The 21,837-nt window shown below is 32.7% G+C and overlaps 1 protein-coding gene across 1 annotated transcript in view; it reads left to right on the plus strand.

Moving 5' to 3' along the window:
* LRFN5 (leucine rich repeat and fibronectin type III domain containing 5) overlaps window positions 1-19,029 on the plus strand; it is a 277,026-nt gene extending 257,997 nt beyond the window's left edge. The window contains exons 3-6 of the mRNA XM_011963582.1: window positions 1,495-2,899; window positions 5,711-6,423; window positions 13,362-13,405; window positions 18,630-19,029. Of these exons, the coding sequence (XP_011818972.1) occupies window positions 1,515-2,899; window positions 5,711-6,423; window positions 13,362-13,405; window positions 18,630-18,647 (2,160 nt within the window). The 5' untranslated portion in view covers window positions 1,495-1,514 and the 3' untranslated portion in view covers window positions 18,648-19,029. The remainder of the gene's footprint in view (window positions 1-1,494; window positions 2,900-5,710; window positions 6,424-13,361; window positions 13,406-18,629) is intronic.
* The last annotated feature ends 2,808 nt before the right edge of the window (window positions 19,030-21,837 follow it).

A 21,837-nucleotide genomic window follows, 5' to 3' on the forward strand; every position in this document is an offset into this window, starting at 1 on the left:
CAGCACTTTGGGTGGCTGAGGCAGGAAGATTGCTTGAGCCCAGGAGTTTGAACCCTGTCTCAAAAAAAAAAAAAAAAAATTACCCTAGGGTGGTGTCACTTATCTGTAGTCCCAGCTACCCAGAAGGCTGAGGTGGTAAGATCCTTTGAGCTGGGGAGGTCGAAGCTGCAGTGTGCCATGATCACACCACTGTACTCCAGCATCCAGGTTGAGTGACAGAGAAAAACTTTGCCTCGAAAAAAAAAGAGAAGAAAACTTGATGCAACATATGAGAACTTTTAATCACATATATGCTATTATTATTTTTGAGGATTGATTTCAATAGCATATACACAAGGTCAAACAGAAAAATTAAAATCGTCAAAGTGTTCATTTAAAATTTGGATAAATATACATTCGTTAAGATTTTGAAAGAAGGAAAACTGAATATAATATCTTGTTGAACATACTGTTAAGTGAAACCACTGATGGCTGCTTCCCAGAAATTATCTTTAAAAATCCACATTTATAACCAATAAAATATTTTAATATTTAGGGAACTCAGAGCTATTGTGGTAAGCATTCAACTTTGTTATTTTTGAGCATAAGATTTTTGCATTTTCAGTTAAGATGTGAAGATTGGCTGGGCACAGTGGCTCATGCCTGTAATCTCAGCACTTTGGGAGGCTGAGGCGGGCAGAACACCTGAGGTCAGGAGTTCAAAACCAGCCTGCCCAACATGACAAACCTTGTCTCTACTAAAATTACAAAAATTAGCTGGGCATGGTGGCGGGCGCCTGTAATCCTAGCTACTCAGGGAGGCGGAAGGGTAATCGCTTGAACCCGGGAGGTGGGAGTTGCAGTGAGCCAAGATCACGCCACTGCACTCCAGCCTGGGCAACAATGCAAGACTCATCTCAAAAAATAAAATAAAATAATAAAAAAATTCAAAAGTGAAGATTGATCTATGTCAAGATAGTTTGTAAAGTTAAAAAAATTAATCAAGATTTTATTGTCTTCAAGGTCATGCTGCAAGCTAACAAATATTGGTTTTTTATTGTTTCCGTTTAGGCTACTGAATTGACCTGCTTACAAATCTTCAAATATGCCTCTAATTTTTTAGATATCTTTATATAACAAAATGTCCTTCAGGGTCTAGGGTATGTTTTCCTAAACTCCCAGGCCTAGAATCTCAGCCATCTATCTATTTTGGTTCACCCATGGAGTACCCTGGACATACTTAAAAAATGGCACTTAGTTTGCAGAGTTATAATAATCTTTTGACTGCTTTGTTTTTCCCACTTGATTTTAAATCCCGTGAAACTATCAATGGTGTATTAATCATCCCTATTGCCCATTATGGCCTTTACTACAGAATAAATATTAATACTTGTTAAGCAAACAAGTGAAATTATTTCTCTATTCTACATTGCATACAAATATTATTTTAGTAGGAATATGAATATGAATTAAATCATTGGATGCTAACATTCTATTTTGTGTCTTCTGTTACAGGCTCTTAAATCTGATCTACAATGGAAAAAATTCTTTTTTATCTGTTTTTCATTGGCATAGCAGTGAAAGCTCAGATCTGTCCAAAGCGTTGTGTCTGTCAGATTTTGTCTCCTAATCTTGCAACCCTTTGTGCCAAGAAAGGGCTTTTATTTGTTCCACCAAACATTGACAGAAGAACTGTAGAACTGCGGTTGGCAGATAATTTTGTTACAAATATTAAAAGGAAAGATTTTGCCAATATGACCAGCTTGGTGGACCTGACTCTATCCAGGAATACAATAAGTTTTATTACACCTCATGCTTTCGCTGACCTACGAAATTTGAGGGCTTTGCATTTGAATAGCAACAGATTGACTAAAATTACAAATGATATGTTCAGTGGTCTTTCCAATCTTCATCATTTGATACTCAATAACAATCAGCTGACTTTAATTTCCTCTACAGCATTTGATGATGTCTTTGCCCTGGAGGAACTGGATCTGTCCTATAATAATCTAGAAACCATTCCTTGGGATGCTGTTGAGAAGATGGTTAGCTTGCATACCCTTAGTTTGGATCACAATATGATTGATAACATTCCTAAGGGGACCTTCTCCCATTTGCACAAGATGACTCGGTTAGATGTGACATCAAATAAATTGCAGAAGCTACCACCTGACCCTCTCTTTCAGCGAGCTCAGGTACTAGCAACCTCAGGAATCATAAGTCCATCTACTTTTGCATTAAGTTTTGGTGGAAACCCCTTGCATTGCAATTGTGAATTGTTGTGGTTGCGGCGTCTGTCCAGAGAAGATGACTTAGAGACCTGTGCTTCTCCTCCACTTTTAACTGGCCGCTACTTTTGGTCAATTCCTGAAGAAGAGTTTTTGTGTGAGCCTCCTCTCATTACTCGTCATACACATGAGATGAGAGTCCTGGAGGGACAAAGGGCAACACTGAGGTGCAAAGCCAGGGGAGACCCTGAGCCTGCAATTCACTGGATTTCTCCTGAAGGAAAGCTTATTTCAAATGCAACAAGATCTCTGGTTTATGATAACGGAACACTTGACATTCTTATAACTACTGTAAAGGATACAGGTGCTTTTACCTGCATTGCTTCCAATCCTGCTGGAGAAGCAACACAAATAGTTGATCTTCATATAATTAAGCTCCCTCACTTACTAAACAGTACAAACCATATCCATGAGCCTGATCCTGGTTCTTCAGATATCTCAACTTCTACCAAGTCAGGGTCTAATACAAGCAGTAGTAATGGTGATACTAAATTGAGTCAAGATAAAATTGTGGTGGCAGAAGCTACATCATCAACGGCACTACTTAAATTTAATTTTCAAAGAAATATCCCTGGAATACGTATGTTTCAAATCCAGTACAATGGTACTTATGATGACACCCTTGTTTACAGGTAAGAAAAATTAAGCAAATTTATATACTTACCATGCATCTTAGTGTAGAACTTGTTAATGTACTACTGATTTTTTCTAATTGGCAGTGCTGTTCTGTGTTGTAACTCCATATTTTAAAGTGCATAGTGTAAGCTTTGAAAAAGGTGGTAATACAAGTGGGGAGATATTTTGAATGGTATTATTTTTAGAGAGTTCAAGTTATATTTAATATTATGCTTACTTACTTTTTTTCCCCCTCATCTAAGAGATGTGACTATCAGAGAACAAGACTGATTTATAATAAAAATTCAAAAACATACCAGAACTTACACATCCACATGAGTGTTCTTTCCTTCAAGGAAGTCATGTTGGGAGGCTATACCATTATCCCAATGATGCTGCCATTGCTCAAAGCACTTTTGGAATTATCTTTAGAACCTTCATCATACTATTTTGAATATCCTCAGTGGTGGCAAATCTTCGTCTTTTGAGGGTGAATTTGAATTTTGGAAACAAGCAAAAGCCATTTGGAGTCAAGTCTTGTGAATAAGGTGGGTGATCAAGATGGGTATTGCCATTTTTGGTCAAAAATAGGATGTAACTATAAAATAATGAGACTAATTTTTTGAGTGATTAAGGGGTGTGCGTGTGTGTGTGTGTGGGGGGGGATTGTGTTGTCTCATGTGTACTGGTTCTAAGAGAGTTCCAAAAAGAAACATTATAAATAATTTGAGCAGTGAAAGTATCACTGGAATTAGGTATGTAATATCCAAGTAAGGATAATGATGGGGAATTTGCACCTACTAAAGAATTTCTGGTATGTTTTTCTAAAGTTCAGCCTCATTGATTTATAGTCACATCTTGTCCGATTTTCTGTTAAAAAGACATATTTTTACCCTTTCATATAATTTCACTTGTGAGAGACTTACTATGCCCTGGGAAATGATGCAAAACCATGGCTTTGAAATATATATAATATATATACACACACACATATTTTATATATATATATTCTGTTTAAGATATTCAGAAATCAGATGAGATCAGTCCCTATGTACCCAGGTGAATTATTCAATATAATTGATTTTCATTCCTGTATGGAAATGAGAGTAATTTTTTTTTTTTTTTTAAAGCATGGACTAGTAGGCAAAATTAAACCTATCCTGGCTAGCCATGTGATCAACCCGGGGCAGGATTCTACCTGGCTGAGTTTCAATTCCTCGTTATTACAAGTGAGAAATTATCCCTTCATCACTAAATATATGGGGACGTGGACTATGATACATGTATGTTAACTTTAAGTAATTTGCTCTTGTCATACCAGGCTCTTCACATAACCCATGGACTACTGTCGATGACAAATACCCCTCCCCACCCCACACTTTTCTGTAGCTATTGGATATTCTATATATTTTAAACATTAGCTCTGTGAAATAAGCCAGATTTGATTTTCCAAATTCCGGGATTTTAACCCTGCAATGACAAGTAAAATTTGGTTAAACCTTGAGGAAATTTCTTGAATCCCTGACCTTTTTCGTCATCTGTAAAATAGTGATAATGCCTGTCTCATAAGGTCATTGTAAAGATTAAATTTTAATGTATACAAAATGCTTAGTAATGCCTATTGTTTAATTATAAATTAGGTTATATTCAGTTGCTACTGAAGGAACAGAGGAAAATAGACATCAACAAGAAACTTTTAGAAAGTAGTAGATTCACAGATGTCTATAAACTCTTTAATTAATTAATTAATTAATTAATTTTAAGGTAAGGTCTTGCTCTGTCGCCCAGGCTTGAGTGCAGTGGCACGATCTCGGCTCACTGCAACCTCTGCCTCCCAGGTTCAAGCAATTCTCCTGTCTCAGCCTGCCGAGTAGCTGGGACTACAGGTGCCCGCCACCACTGCCAGCTAATTTTTATATTTCTAGTAGAGATGGTGTTTCACCATATTGGTCAGGCTGGTCTCAAACTCCTGACCTCAATTGATCCACCCTCATTGGCCTCCCAAAGTGCTGTGATTACAGGCATGAGCCATCGCAGTGAAAGTATCACTGGAATTAGGTGATATTAGATTTGGGCACCACCTAAACTCTTATACTTTATAAATTGTGCTCGGATGAAAATTTGCGGTAGCATAAAATGGAATGAGGGATTTATGCTCTGGTCAACAGACTTGCCTTGTTCATGTTTCCAGGATAATATTACTTATATGTTTTCATTATCTTCATTTATAGATGAAAACATAATGGGGTCCAAGTTTTGATGGCATTAAAAAAGGATTAGATTTGTAAAGAAAATACTTTAATCTTAGTAATAATCTTAGTTATTAAATATATATTTACTGGGTGCCATTTCATTTTTCTGAAATGGAAAATAAATGCTCTGAAATGCGTATCTATTTAGATTTCTAATGTGATTGTAAACATTTTCCCTTCCTTCAAATTTGCTTTTAGTCATAGAGGTATTGTAAGTGCTAAATGGATTTGTTTAGCAGTCAGATAATGTCACAGTCACACCTTTCAAAAGTAATTTATCATCAATGATTTTTTAGCAGTGTTTTTTATTAGGAGTTCTCCTTTGCCAAGCAATGTTATTAGTAAGCTTGTGAAGGCTTGGGATAGGAACAATTAATATAGTGCAGATGCTGACTAGGACTTTTAGCCATTTTAACTCGATAAATATGAGATTAGATCATTTTGCAATAATTCATATGTTATAAATGTACTTACCTTAATGAATATTAAAATGACACCGAACTACAGTCATAATGACTTTCTGTGTATCTGTTTTGTTTTGTTATTAATATTAACACAAATTCCATTGTCCTTCAGAATGATACCTCCTACGAGCAAAACTTTTCTGGTCAATAATCTGGCTGCTGGAACTATGTATGACTTGTGTGTCTTGGCCATATATGATGATGGCATCACTTCCCTCACTGCCACAAGAGTCGTGGGTTGCATCCAGTTTACTACGGAACAGGATTATGTGCGTTGCCATTTCATGCAGTCCCAGTTTTTGGGAGGCACCATGATTATTATTATTGGTGGAATCATTGTAGCATCTGTGCTGGTATTCATCATTATTCTGATGATCCGGTATAAGGTTTGCAACAATAATGGGCAACACAAGGTCACCAAGGTTAGCAATGTTTATTCTCAAACTAATGGGGCTCAAATACAAGGCTGTAGTGTAACGCTGCCCCAGTCCGTGTCCAAACAAGCTGTGGGACACGAAGAGAATGCCCAGTGTTGTAAAGCTACCAATGACAATGTGATTCAATCTTCAGAAACTTGTTCGAGTCAGGACTCCTCTACCACTACCTCTGCTTTGCCTCCTTCCTGGACTTCAAGCACTTCTGTGTCCCAAAAGCAGAAAAGAAAGACTGGCACAAAGCCAAGTACCGAACCACAGAATGAAGCTGTCACAAATGTTGAGTCCCAAAACACTAACAGGAACAACTCAACTGCCTTGCAGTTAGCTAGCCGACCTCCCGATTCTGTCACAGAGGGGCCCACATCTAAAAGAGCACATATAAAGCCAAGTAAGTTTCTCACTTTGCCTGCTGAGAGATCCAGAGCAAGGCACAAGTGCTCCCTCGATGGAGAATTAAAGGAATACTATTGTTATATTAACTCGCCGAACACATGTGGACTGTTTTCTAAAAGAAGCATGTCTATGAATGTGATGTTTATTCAGTCTGACTGTTCTGATGGTCATAGTGGAAAGGCAACTCTCAAATTCTGAGGGACTACTGAAAAGCTCTGTGTCATGTATTATTTCTTTTCAACGAAAAATCATTTTGAGAACTCACATAGAAAATTGGAATTTGCAATTCTGATGCTGTGCATAAATCAACCTTCTCAGGAACAGTATATATATATACATATATAACTATATATGTGTATTTATGTATATGTATACTGGAAGGAAACATAAATAAAATGATAAGGGAAAAAGCATGACATAGCAGCAGTGCCTTTCCCTATTCTAGGACCAGCTCCTAGGACTAGCAACAGCAGATTAAAAAAATGAAAATTGTTGTAGAAAAAAGACAGTGTTGCATAAAAAGTGATATGTTCTCTAATTTTACAAAGGATCACTTATGGATAATTGATATTTTTTAAGTAGACTGTATATTTTCTTTCAATGGTAATAGTGTTTCCTTTGTTTTTAGGGAAATGTTGTAGAGAACAACTTCATGTTGCTAAATTATTTAAAATAAAATATTCAATTAGTATACTGAGTTAATGTTAAAATTAGTTCCCTTCTAAACGACATCCTTGGTGCAGGTGCCTTAATGGTTGTAAGATATTTCTCCTCCATGACACACCTTTTTCAGTGGAAAAGAGAAGAAAGTGCAATTTACTTTGCTTTTATGAAAACTCTAATCAAGTTTAAGTCACAGGCTACAAATTCCTATGCATCTACATGGACATATGAAGGTGTTTTTGTTCATTTAATACACATTTTCTGAATGAATGAGTTTTATGTTGGTCTTAATGCAAGATAAAGAGGGAGACATACAAGACTGCCTTTATCAAAGGGGTGTTTATCTTTATCACCAAGTAAAATTTAAAAACTTCTAATGGTGTTCTCATTCTATTTATAAGTCTTATAAAGTCATTGCTCATTAAACAGACAGTGGATTTTTTCCCCTTTGCACTATAGTTTTGCATTTGAATGTTTTCCTTTTAAAGTAAATGCATTTGCTATTTTAACCAAAAACGGTGATAAATTTAACTAGAAATCATGCCATTTAGTGAGAATACATCATTTTTTAACACAGGATTTTAAATTGAATAGAAACTAATAATGCTCCTGGGTAATGTGGAATTATTAACAATTTACTGAAATTAAGGTCTATAGATAAATGTTTCTATTCACTCCTTGAAAAACTTAATTATATAATAATTTGAGGGTGTTTTATTAAAGATCTGTAAACAGATTAACATCAAAGAGGTTTTGTTTTGTTTTGTTTTGAGAATAAGGCTCACGTGAGAACTTAGACCCATTGCTTTACACAAAAGAAATGACATTTTAGCCATAATATCATAAGATAGGGGCTTTACTATCTTATGTCAAGTACTCTTTGGGAGTAAGTTAAACACACAGCAAAAGTTTATTAACTTTTTTCAGATCACTTGAAATACCACTTAAGACACAAGGAAGGAATGTGGAATCCTTAATTTCCTTCTGCTAGAAGCATATACAACAATTTCAGTTACTGGTAACTTGACAAAGCCACATCTTCTCATACACAATATATCATGATGCCATTCCACAGTGTGTAAGATTAAAGTAGTTAGAGATGACTTTCAGTGCCAGTGTTCAAAATAATTATCCAACGGGCTTTTATTTTTTTAGACGTTTGCTAAATCCCTTCTCTGCACTGATTCTTTTTCTAAAAAATGTGCCTTTCACATTTGCGAAGTCTAATTATCCTTCACTGCTCAGTTATTTTATTCCTTGTAAGGAATAGATGAGATCATATGTGGTAGTAGTTTGCGAAGTCAAAAGCAGCACTCAGAGTGAAATGTATTTTCAGCACTATTAATGTAGTAATGCTCTAATTCCAACTAAATATTTTTAATTAACATCAATTGCATAATTCCTCAATAGGTGTTGATTTGAAGAAGCATCCTACTTTTTCCCTTCTTAGATTTATCAGCATGGTATTAAAAAATATTTAACATACAAAAGTTTTCAAGGCTTGACGAAATGAATCTTCAAAGAACTTCTGGGATTATGAAGGTTGTGATCAAAGATAAGGATGCTCTGAAATCCTGCAACATCAGCAAGGTTAACATATGTACTATAAGTTACTGATGAACTTCGTATTTTCCAGTATTTTTAAAAATCAATTTCCCACTTACGTTTCTAATGAAAATTTGATTAAATATCTTTCATTTCTCATAGACTTTTTAAATTCCATGATATTTAATCATATGAGATGTATTTTGACTAACACCATTGAAAATCATTTATGTTATTTAATATATTTGTAATATGATCATTTTTACAATATTTAAACCAAATGCTTGAACACTTGTTCTTAAAAATGATAGAAAGGTGAGTATCTGGCCTGAGATTTTGCCCTTCAAGAAGTCTGTATTTGGAGAGATTAACAAAAGATTGACTTATCAAGAAGGTCAATTTTTTTTTGTATTTGTTTATAAACATATGAAGAAATTTTTGCTTAAAGTAATTGCAGTGTGAAGTGACTGAAAAGTAAGTCTACGGAAAAGTTGGGGATAATATTACCTATCCTGATGTCTGAAACATAATTGTTGCTTAGATGAATAAATGACTAAATGAATAGATAAATATGGCCAGGGAGGAAGATATAGAAATGAGAATTTTCATTAGTTAGTACAATACAGATTTGTGATCTAAATATTATATTACCATAAGCAACAAATTCTCTGTCCTTTTCTTGTTTTGCTTTCTGTCATTCATTATTTTATTTCTCATTTAAACAGTCAATATATATGTGATCTGAAGCATCTGGTTTGCTGTTTGTTGTTTCTGACTATATGAAGATTATATATACTTATATATTATTTTTGCTTCTTCATTCTTAATTATTTTTCTTTTGTTTTTGTCATTTTACATTATAGTTTCAGCTTGTTCAATGTGAGAACAAACAAAATAATGTGTTTCCTGTTATGCATGTATTAACGATGTTTACTTCAAACGTTTTTTTAAATTCTGTTCCTGCATTATTTTTGTTCCTTTTGAATAATTGTCCCCCAATTGAAAATACAAAGCTATTATTACCGTAGTGTCATAAAGAGATAATGAAGCATCTAACGTAGCCCCACATTTTAAAAAGCAGTATATTTTAGTTTGATGGATATTATTTATTTTAGTCTACAAATATATAAATACATAAAAAGATCAAATACAACAATTTAAAGTAGACACAGTGGCCGGGCACGGTAGCTCACACTGTAATCCCAGCACTTTGAGGGCCCAAGATGGGCATATCACTTGAGGTCAGAGTTCGAGAACAGCCGGGCCAACGTGGTGAAACCCTGTTACTAGTAAAAACACACACACAAAAATTAGCTGGGGACGTGGTAGGAGTCTGTAGTTCCAGCTACTCAGGAGGCGAAGGTGGGAAAATCGCCTGAGCTTGGGAGGTGGAGGTGGCAGTGAACCGACATCCCGTCACTGCATTCCAGCCTGGGTGACGGAGAGAGACTCTGTCTCAAAAAGAAAGAAAGAAAAAATTACTTACTTAATTAATAAAGTAGACACAGTAACACTCAAACTGTGGCCAATTTATTTCCCCCCCTTTTTTTTCTAACCATTAAAGGAGTCAGTGGAGGTCTCAGTAAGTTGTTTAATGCTTTAAAACAGTGGGTTTTTACCCGCTTTGTAGATATATTTTACTTAAAATTTTGGAATATAAGTTTTGAACCATTCTAAGAAATCTCTAAACATAGTAAGTCTAATCTTTGAAAGATGCATACTTTTCTCCACAAATTTGTGAACAATTAGAAAGCATAAATGTGTCCATTTGTCTCCAGAAATCTTTTTCTTTAAGTTTTGTAATGTATTTTCTCTTCAATTTAAAGTACTTGCATCCAATATAAATTTTACTATTTTATTTGCTTGTATTTTTGAAAATAAAATATATCATTTATAAAGTTAAAAACTTTAAAAGTTGCCCTAAAATTTACATCAGCTGCCTTTTAGTTCTTAAATTTAAGTTTTTCTCTTTCATTATAGCAATAAACTTATGATTTTTTAAATTCCAATAGTTTAACAAGTCCATAAATATAAAGTATCATCTTTTGGTAGAATTGTGAAGCATATGAAACATTTCTTAAGGAGACAGCAAATACAAGCCATTGTCTTCTCGGCATAGTTGATTTCCAATTGCATTTTATAACGCTGAGAAAACAGTATTCGTTTATATTAGACAGAATGGAGACTAGCTACTATCTTTCCCTTTTCAGCCTTCCCTCGTTCCAAGAACAGTCCAGTGATTTTACTTTAACAATGTATGCTTCTGTGTAAGTGTGAAGTGTTTTGAGGAAAGGACTTCTGCACAGAGGTGGATTGTATGTGAAAAGGATATTTTTCTTATCCTCTTATGTTGCTGATAATAACACTTTACCTTACAATGTTAATGATATTTAAATAAATTTATAGACAAGAAATATGTCATTTTTGAAATAGCATTGAGAAAAGAATAATCAAAATTAGTGTTTGAATTTTTACTTTCAAAGGACAGATTGCCCAGTCTTTTTCTTCTCATGCTAGATAAATACATGCTGGGATTATGAATAAAATTAGTTTGTTCACATCTTTATTATTTATGTATTTATTTATTATTATATTTTTCCACAGAAACAATCAATTCATGTAGCAGGATAAAGAAGACCACTTAAAATAAAAAGAGTGGTAGGCCGGGTGCAGTGGCTCATGCCTGGAATCCCAGTACTTTGGGACGCCGAGGCAGGCAGATCACGAGGTCAGGATATCGAGACCATCCTGGCCAATGTGGTGAAACCCCCATCTCTACTAAAATTACAAAATATCAGCTGGGCATGGTGGTGCGCACCTGTGATCCCAGCTATTTGGGAGGCTGAGGCAGGAGAATCATTTGAACTCCGGAGTCAGAGGTTGCAGTGAGCCAAGATTGTGCCACTGCACTCCAGTCTGGTGACAGAGTGAGACTCTCTCTAAATAAATAAATAAATAAATAGTGGTAAACATATTGTTGTGACTGAGCCATCCTAAAAATGTGGTGTTATCTGAAGAGGGATATAAAAAGTAACAATTTACAACCATGAGTATATTTAAGTAGTAAATTACCTCATTAAGGTACTGTTAATGCATTGGGGATTTCATCAAATTACACAGATACTCAACATAACAAAATAATCACTGATTACTCTGGTAAGTGTAATGGTACGCATAAAATCATTGTCTTCTGATTATGTTCAGCACTTTCAAAGTCAAAATTTAGGATCTAATGTCAACATTGAATAAATATATACATCACATACATTTGTATAAATATATATGTGCTCAACAAATATCTATATATGTATTATATAGACATAAATATTTATATTCATAACGTTAATCAGCTAAAATCATAATTTTGTGTCCTACAATGTAGATTGAATTGTAATTACCATGAAAAACATAGATTTAATTGGACTGGCTAGAGAACTTCTCCCAGAAAAACTGTAAAAATTATACCTGTTACTTATCAGGTGACAATAGAATATAAAGTACAAATTTAATTTTCTGCATTTTTTAATGATAACCATCTCTACAACCTATTTTCATCCATTTCAACTTGGTGACTGTTATGTTCATGATGTCTGAAAACAAAAACAAAATATTTTCACATTCATTCAGGAATAAGCCATGACGGCCCTTTCATTTAAAGTACTTGTGTTTGGAAGTAGTTGAACATTTAACCTTACCTGACACATAGGCTATGTACATATGTTTCTGCTCTGGCATATGTCTAATAAATAAATATTTGAGTAAAGTCAAGGAGGTTATGAAATATACTATGTTGGCTATTGGCTCTACCATAATACAATTATGTAATCATTTTTTCATCTATAATGTGAACATCTCCTGTTATTGATTTTATGTAAAATCTAATCTCCAAAGGCCACTGTATATTTACATGAATATTTGTGCTGAAAGTTTTGTAAAAAACAATTTGTCTCAGTCTCGTGACACTCAGCTGTGAATCCTAAGAAGGACTTAACCTTTACCTTAGGACTTAAGTTTTCTATCATGTGTCACTTCTCAATGATTAGACGTATTTGCTTGAAAATAATGCATTTTGGAAAAAATAGAATGTTTGCTGCACAGGTTTATGTAATGGTATTAAATTTGTATAGGCAATTGGAACCTACATCTAAACATTTAAAGGAAAGATGTCTGTATTGAGATTGCTAGTATCTTACATAAGGATGAACAGGTACTTATTAAAACATTAGCTATTATTTGGGAAGTGGGTATTGAATGATGGTTAATATTGTAAATGAATCTTTTATACTCCCGATGGTGCACGTAAAGTATATTTTCTGCTTTAAATTCTTTTTTCCTTGATGTATTTTTGCATATTATTCATATGAATCTTTATACATGAAATGTCAACTGTGAGAAAGAAACTGAACAGAAACTTGATTATCTTATTGAACTCTGTCACAAATACCAAATCCATATTGAAAATCACTCATTTTGGTTATTAGAATAACATTTTTGAAAACTATGTTTTTAAGCATCAGGAATAAGAAAGTAGTCACAGAGAACTGAAATATTATAAAAATCAATTGCAATTAACCCATGAACTGGTAAGTTTTTTTTAAAAAAATCTTTAGATAAATCTTTGCTAATTCTTGGTATGAAGTCTTACCAAGATTTCAGTAAAAAGTTTTTTTAATCTATTTCTTTTAAAAAATGAATTGTTTATGACACTGAACATTTTATTCCCAGATGCTTTGCTGACTAATGTTGACCAGATTGGCCAGGAAACACAGGTGAGATTCTTATTACCTGTAACATACTTCAACACTTAAATGAGTATACACTTTTTATAAATTAATTTTAAGTAATTAGTTTGCTAATTTGTGTAGCTTACTGAAATTTTCTTTTAAAATTTACTTATAATTCTCAACAGTACAGACTGAAGTTTAGTTTACTTGAGTGAATTCATAGTTTCTAAATTTAGAGATATTTTGGGTCAACTAAACATCTCTGCTTTGTTCTGTAAGAAATAAAGTTAATAATAATAGTGATGCATGCAACTTTGGAGTCAGTCTTATAATCATACATGATACAATGTGCATTTTTACAAATATTTCCAAATGTGAAGACAGTACCTTGATAAGAATGTATTTACTCCCATCCTTGACCTCCACATCCTAATAAGAGCTGAGATGACACATTATGCCTCATTGAAAACAGATGAACAGAAGCATTTCGCTGTTATCTAAAATGAATGAAGCCTCTTTAAAATGGAGCAAAAGACTGTGTATGAAATATTCATGGTATTACTTTTGTCAGCAACCAATTATTCTTCTTGAGTGTTTTTTTAGGGGGGGATGTTTGAAATGAGTATTTGATTCTTGAATTTTAATTGGGTCGGAGAGTGTGTTTCCAGAGCAGAACAGCACTTTAGCAATCTGTTCAAACAGCTGGAAGCATCAGCCATTTGCTTGAGGTTTGGCACACACAAAAAAACTCTGCTTTTAACAGTTCTAAAAAAGACCATTGATTTATTTGCTGGTAGTAAAAATAGGGTCTTGGTTTTTAACATTTTATATTTAAAAGAAAAACAACTTTGTCAGTCTTTCAGGATCCTCCCTAACGAATTCCATCCACAAATCAAAATGTTTTCATGCATCATTTCTTTACTGAATTTAGAATCCCATTCTTATATTGCAAAAAACAGCAGATGGCTCATTGGAAACACTTGAACAATCAACAGCACAATGTCTGGCACATGTCTGTGTTCTATTGTGTGCATTGAATTGACCTGCATGACGGTGTCTTGTTTCTCCATCACCCCTTTTGTTCTCTCTCTCAATTTTTAACCTTTCTTCTTATTTCTCTTTCTGTCTCTCTCTCTACCCACCACTCTCTCTCCCTCTTTCACTCTCTTTCTCTTTCTCTCTTTCATTTTTAAAGTTCATTGATCATGTAACTTTAATAAATCATATCCAGTCAACCTGAAATTTAGGATAGGATACCTTTATATAAGAATTAGTAAACAGATGATTAATCTATAAGGAACACAAGCCAAAATGGTATTAAAGTTTGTATCAAAATTTGGAAGGAGGTGAGTAAATGTCTACGTAATTTTTCAATTATTAATTTAAAGAATTTTCTGAATTACTAATTTAAAGAATTTTCTGAAGATTCACATTTGAAATGGCATATTGAATATTATTTTGTTTATGTATTTATTTTCATATATTTTTAGGAATGGAATTTGGAAAAAGCTAATTTCTTTGAAAGTCTTTGTACTACCAGACATAGCATGAGATTTTGCAAATGTGATACATACATAAGGCTTTTAATAATGACTTTTTATCTTAAGGTAATTAGTAGTACAAAAAATAAGAAAATATCATTAAAAATAAATGACTGTCATAACATTATAGAAAACTTCCCTTCATACTTAGGCTACCTTGTTCCTCTTTCTATAAATATTATCAAGTAAAACAAATCCAGAGACAAATAATAGTTTTAACAAAATTCAGTGGCAATACATCATTCACTTATTAGCCAGCTCCTTGCTACCTTTCTATTATCAGATTTAAGTTACTGTATGACCCCGAGGTAAGTATTCTTGATTCTTGGTAAATGATTTGTGCTATAGCAGGCCTATGTCTACCACCGTGAGCAGAGCAAACAGTGATGCTCCTACTGAAGACAGTGTGTGACCTGTGTGTTCTTAGCTTTCTCACAGCCTTTCACATTGTCAGTGTGTGAATGAACTGAGGTGGAGAGCGGGTAGAGACCCTTTGTGATTGCAACTCTTCAGCTCTGAGTTTTCTGTAGCCAATCATACTGAGGTACCTGTTAAGGTGAATTTTTTTTCTAAGCATAGAGAGTTAAAACACTTCATTTCCATTATTCAGAATATGCCCCATGCCAATTTTCTTTTTTAGAAGCCTTTACGAATGTATATAGAAGTAGAGTGGCCTTGAAATATTTTAATATATAATGTATAATACAATTCTTTTATAATATAATCATAAAATTTTAATCACACTAAAATGAATTGAGAGCAAAGGGGAAAAGAATGACGTATAAAATTAATGCCGATGACTCTACATGGAAATTGGCACTTACGTATAAATTTTCGTTGTGCTTGGACAAGATTTTTATCTTTACAATGAACACAGTAAAAAAAATAGTTATGCTGTTCGGCAGTTAAGAAAGAAATAATTGAGTAGTTTCCATTTATACTTAAAATGCCTTAAATAAAATTTCTTAAGAAGTGTTTGCTGTATTCTGACCAACAAAATATGTACACATTGTGTGTACGTGTGTGTGTGTTTGTAGCTTTGCACAAGAGCTATAGCGTATTCTGTGATTGCTTGCACAGGCCTTTAAGATAATTGCTTCCTGATTTTAATAAATTTAACTTGCCATTAGTCCACGTTTAATAACAAGCAAAAATGTAAACTTTGCAATAAAATCTCTGTTCCAGATGAGTACAATTTTTTTAGATAAATAATATACAAATTAGCAAAAAGCTAATATTTATTATAAATACATAACAACATTGATAAAACTATGGGAAAGCATAAGGTTTAGGAAAATACATGAAATAAGAGCCAAAGAGAAAAGCAAATTTTGTACATGATGCAAATATGCTTCCAATATGTTTCCAGGTGAGACTGATCAATATAAAATATTTGCTTCTGCAGGAGGAGGTTCCTATGAAATTCTTTTCAAGTAAGTTTTCTGAAATAGGAGTAATAGAATAAACACATATGTAGGAAACATTTGGATTTGTTTTAATAATTAAGACATATTTTAACATATATATTTGAACATTTACCAAATTTTAAAAAAGGAGAGCCTTTGTGTCAGCAATGACCTTTAGAAATCATCTCCTTGTTTAGACATCCTAGCTATGAAAGATCAAAATATTTCACAGTTCCTAATTACATTGAGAAGAGGGGCAGTAATAAATGTTTTCCCACAATTCATTCGATGTCAGGACATTTTTTTCTTCTCTTAATGTTCAGGGAGCTTGCATTTCTTATTTATCTTTTAGTACTGTTAATAAGACTGTCCACAAACTTTTGCATAATATCCACTCACTGTTAAATGAGGAAAATAACCAAAACATCCTAAACCTACTACAACTTGATTATTTTTAGTTTTTATCACATTTTTACCATATTTAGTCTGCATTAGTTGTATTGTTTGATACTCTTGTAATTTTGTGTTTTATGTTTAGATATTTGTGGAATTACTATAGGAGCTACCTATATGTAAATTAAAAAGTGTTATTTTGGATATTCTATTAAATGGCAGTTTTTATTTGGCTCCATATTATTTAATAATTTTAATACTGCTACATCTTCAGAGCAAACTTTATACTTCACAATATTTTTGTTATTTCCTAATATTCAAAATTAGTAGCATTTATATAAACCATAATTTCACAGTTCGTTAATATCATTATTTAATGTGAAATTTAAGTAAATCTTTAAGATATGTCAACTTATAAAATCATTAACTTGATACTAAATTAACGTTTGCTATCCTGGAACTATTTATTACTTAAAAACTTAAACTAGTTACTTTGTCCACTGTCATTTTCCTCCTAGGTATACTGCAACTTTTACTATATTATTACTTTTTGTAACTTGACATTTGATATAGTACCATAATACCTTTTTTTTGTGTCAAAGAGAGTATATCACTTGAAATACACAAAGAAAAACATGTTGATATTTAATTTTACCAATATGAGCTCTGCAATGAACCAAATAAAGATGAACTTAGTAACATATACCGTTACATTTTTACAGTGATTTTGCAATGTTTTTCTTAGTATATTCCAGGTAAATTATGACAATGATATCTATATTTCAGTAACTTTTTAAAAAGTAATTCTTTTTTTTTTTACAAATAACATACACATTGGTCCCTTAACAATCTTCACATATATGGTGCATTTCTTATTAGCTTTCCAAAATTATTATTTTTGCTAAAATCAATTTCACTATTCAGGTTATTATTCTGAATATTTTGAAATATTTTCTTAAATAAATTATCTTTACAGCATTTTACCTACCTTCACATAAAGTTACCAAATAACGTTTAATATACTTTAATAACTTTATTACATAAAATTATCTAAAGATATTCTACATCAGCATTTTAATATAAAATATGAAATAAATGAATTTCTATTTCATTATTCATTCGTGGCATGCATTTTTGAATTTTCAAATAGAAAATTGTAAACATGCAGTTTTTTTTAATGGAAAAGAGAAAATTAGTTGTGCTCATGTATATGAAAGCATATATTTCTCAAAACGTTATTTTCCATTTTCATAAAAAATAGACTTCATTAGATAGATCTTAAATCCATGAAGACTGATTAGAGGAAAAATATTTTCACAGTTGTATGTTTAAATATTTTTATAAAATGGCGTTTACATTATTTTCTTTCAAAATCATATTTAATTCAAACATGGAATGACTTTAAGAGTTATTGTGAGTTTTCCATTTATTTTGTTTTGTAGGTGAAAAACTGATTAGTTAAGATGAATAATTTACTACCATTATATGTATAATTAAATATTTATAAAATATTAATATCATACACATTTTCTAGCAGAATTTTTTAAATTTGTAAGTGGCATGCATTAATAGCTGCAATTATTATTTGCTTATCTTACCTTGAAATTATATATGTGAAAAACAAAGCAAGAGAAAATGACATTTTCCAGTGTAGCTTTGACTTTACATAATTATCTAGACGTCATATACTTAGATTTAAAAAAAAATAAGATTTTTTATATATTCACCAATTTGAAGTTACCAAGCAACATTTTATATGTTAATATGTATGTTTAGACAGTTTTCATGTGTGTGTGATGTATTTCATGGCAAGAAACTCCTGCTTGGGTGCTTACATTTCAGTTACTTTTAGCTTGCTGACACAATGATCTTATTAGCTATGTGTTTTCTTTCTTTCTTTTTTTCCTTTTCCTTTTTCTTTCATTTCAGAGGTTGGAGTTAATCTGAAGAGCACCACTTCTCCTCTCTCTCCTGAAAAAATTTGCCACTGATATTTTTACTGGATAAAATTCAAAAATGTTTCAGTTCACAAAGGCTACTTGTTGAACCGGTGTCCTAGAAGAAACTGTCTACAGGAGCCGAGGTGAAAGTCTCTGATGCTGGCGGAACTGGCTCCATCAGACCATGGTTCATCCTCTTTTAAAACCAATTTTTTTTTTCTTCTGGCCTACAAGCATTTTTTTTTTTTTATTTTCAGAAAGAAAAAAAGCCTACATTGGCATCAAGTTCTGTATCAATCCATCTTACATTGCCGTCCATGATTTAACAGACTGTAGAATCTTGAATAATCTATATCACTTTAACAAATAAACGTTTTACTATGACAGAATTTGCACATTGCCTGATTTGTGAAAGTACCCATTGCTTCAAGTGCGAGTGGTGAAATAATTATTGCAAGAACTAATAATACTGTTTTACATGTAGGCCGTGCAAAAACCTTAAGAGATTACAAGTGGCTTTATAATATTGGAACTATTTATTCCATGATTAGGTGCACCCAGTTCTTCGGGAGAGCAGGACAGCTATTTAAGCAAATGTATACTAATTTTATGCCTCAGTATAGGATAAAAAGTGATAAAGGCTCTCTTCTCCTAGTAAAACTTCCAAAATGATCAAGATAGGAATACTATAATTAATCCAAATTGATTCATTGCTTCTCTAGAGAGCCAGGACAAAATAGGTTTTAATAATTACAAGCCTTAAGTGCACATTTCTCCAATTTTGCACAAGTTCAGAGTAAGAACAAAGAATATGCATCTGATTTAATACCAGCACATGTAGAATTGAGTTATTTTTGATGGCTAATACAGGAGAATGCAGTCATATTTAAGCAATATCGAGGCTAAGCATAGGAGAGCTGCCTCTGGTGTGAAGCAGGCCTCAGCTGTGTGAGTTTGGCCGGTTACTTATGCACAGCAGTCTCCCATGTTGTCATAAAATAGATATTAATGTAAAATTTGAAAGCACATACATTTATCAGAATACGTGGCAAAAGCAATGAGTTCAATAAAAATATTTGTAAAAGCATTGTTACTCCCAATTGAATTCAGATGCTCTAAGATATTATAGATCATATCTCTATTCTTTGGTAATTCTGATAGTTATCATTGAGACCAATATGTAGTTTATTTTTTTTTTTAAGTTCAAACCAAATAAGATAGAAAACTCTTTACCTTTTAACAAATTCAGGTTAATCTGTTAATTATTCCACATTTGGATTATTACAAATATCCAATCATCCAAGGAGAGGTTTCAGGACGTTAGCCATTTAGAACACTTGGAAGCCGTGCTCAGGAACCTAACTACACTGGACAATTTAGATACAGTTGTTTGTGTGCACACACACATGCACACACACTCCCTGACACACAATGCAAGACTGAAACAGAAGTTGCAAGTTTGAATTGAATTTTCGTGTTTAAATTTGTAGTCGTGACATTGGGCAATTTACCTAATTCTCTGTTTGACAACTATAACACCCTGGAACAACTTTGCTTATGGGTGTGCGTGCATATGCATACATAAATGTGTATGATGATTAAAAAGAGACAGATTGAAGAGTGAATATTGCCTCTGCAAATACTTTGCTGTTGTTTACAACTTTTCTTCTAATATACATATGTAAAGAGAGAGTCAAGAGCAGGAATGGCTTTCCTGGATCTCAGCTCGGAGTGACATTTTCAGTTATCTTGGTTCCTCAAGGACATCATCCTGTTTATTCTTACACTCCTCCCACCCCTTTGGGGCTAATTCTTTTCTTGATGGTGGTAACGAAACAGTGTTGTTCATAACCTGTCCTGTCATCTACTTTTTCATTCATTCAGGATATTTATGCAATTGTTTTCGAAGGAACAGAATTGTCACTGAGTTAAGACGAAAGTTAATCACTTCAAGTCTTTACCCTGCATCCCCTACATCTAAATACAAAATTTCCATTTATGCATATATTCAATCAAACAATGTTACTCACACACCCATAATGGACACATTTTCTTTTTTTTAATGTTTATGAGGAAGAGTGGGCACAGACTCTGATTCTTAAGGTTTGTGAGAATCAATTGTTTTTATGAGATATTTAATTCTTACATTAAGAAGATTAACAGAACATAGGTGTATATCCATAACTAAATAAAATTAATAATCATTCACAAATAGAGTTCTATAAAAACATAAAGTTCTACAAAAAGTGGCATAATTATATTTTAAAAATAAGCAGGAGCAATTTGTTCTAGCTGAACATATTATAAGGTACAGGAATGCGCTAATCTGTGATAACAAGTCTCAATGCTAATGTTAATGGACATAGACTGGAAACCATTTAAATCATTCCTGTTACTCACATTCTTGGGTAATTTTGGAAGTAATCTAGCTGCTAAAAATATGTAAGTATAAATACATACTTCTTATGACACATCTAATTCATAGTATATTGTAAAGCACAACAAACACAAGAATTTCAAATAAAAGTGTTTTGATTGCAATAGAGTTATAGCTTAATGAGGTGTGGAAGTAGATTGCAAACTATAAGTTCCTCTTTTGAAAATCTAAAATCATGATTTTTAACATTTGGAATAATATGTAGAACTAAAGGGTTCTAATATTTCTAACAATTTGTAGAAATAAAGTTCTGTTACGTTGAAAGGAATAACACACGGAAATAAATCTCAAATAACTTTTCTTTTTTATTTTATGTATAATTTTATAGCTCACCAGCTAGTTTTTGAACAAGTTTTAATTGTCAGTTAAATCACAAAATATTCCTTTTCATATAAATTGAATTTTTAGGACTTTTTTAAATTCTAAAATGTACTCATAAACTCAGGTTATTTCTTCAATCACTCTGTTGTACTTGTTCCAGAAAATTTTTCAAGTTTTATTTCTTTCTGTTTCTATTTCCAAAATATATTCATACATACATTTTATAGATCTAATATTAATTATTGTGTGTACTTTTGTGTATTGAGTCACATGAAATTATTGAAAAATGCAAATGAGATGCAAATTTTTGTGTACAAGAGTAAAAGTAAAAAAGTAGAAGTATAGCACCAAGTAAAAGTCCCCAGCACCTGATTGTTTTATTTAATATAAAATTACTATATACAGGGAGGCTATCTACACTAATTTTTTTAAAGAAGAT

This window comes from Colobus angolensis, unplaced genomic scaffold (assembly GCF_000951035.1).
Source record: "Colobus angolensis palliatus isolate OR3802 unplaced genomic scaffold, Cang.pa_1.0 Scaffold611, whole genome shotgun sequence".
Taxonomy (NCBI): Eukaryota; Metazoa; Chordata; class Mammalia; order Primates; family Cercopithecidae; genus Colobus; species Colobus angolensis.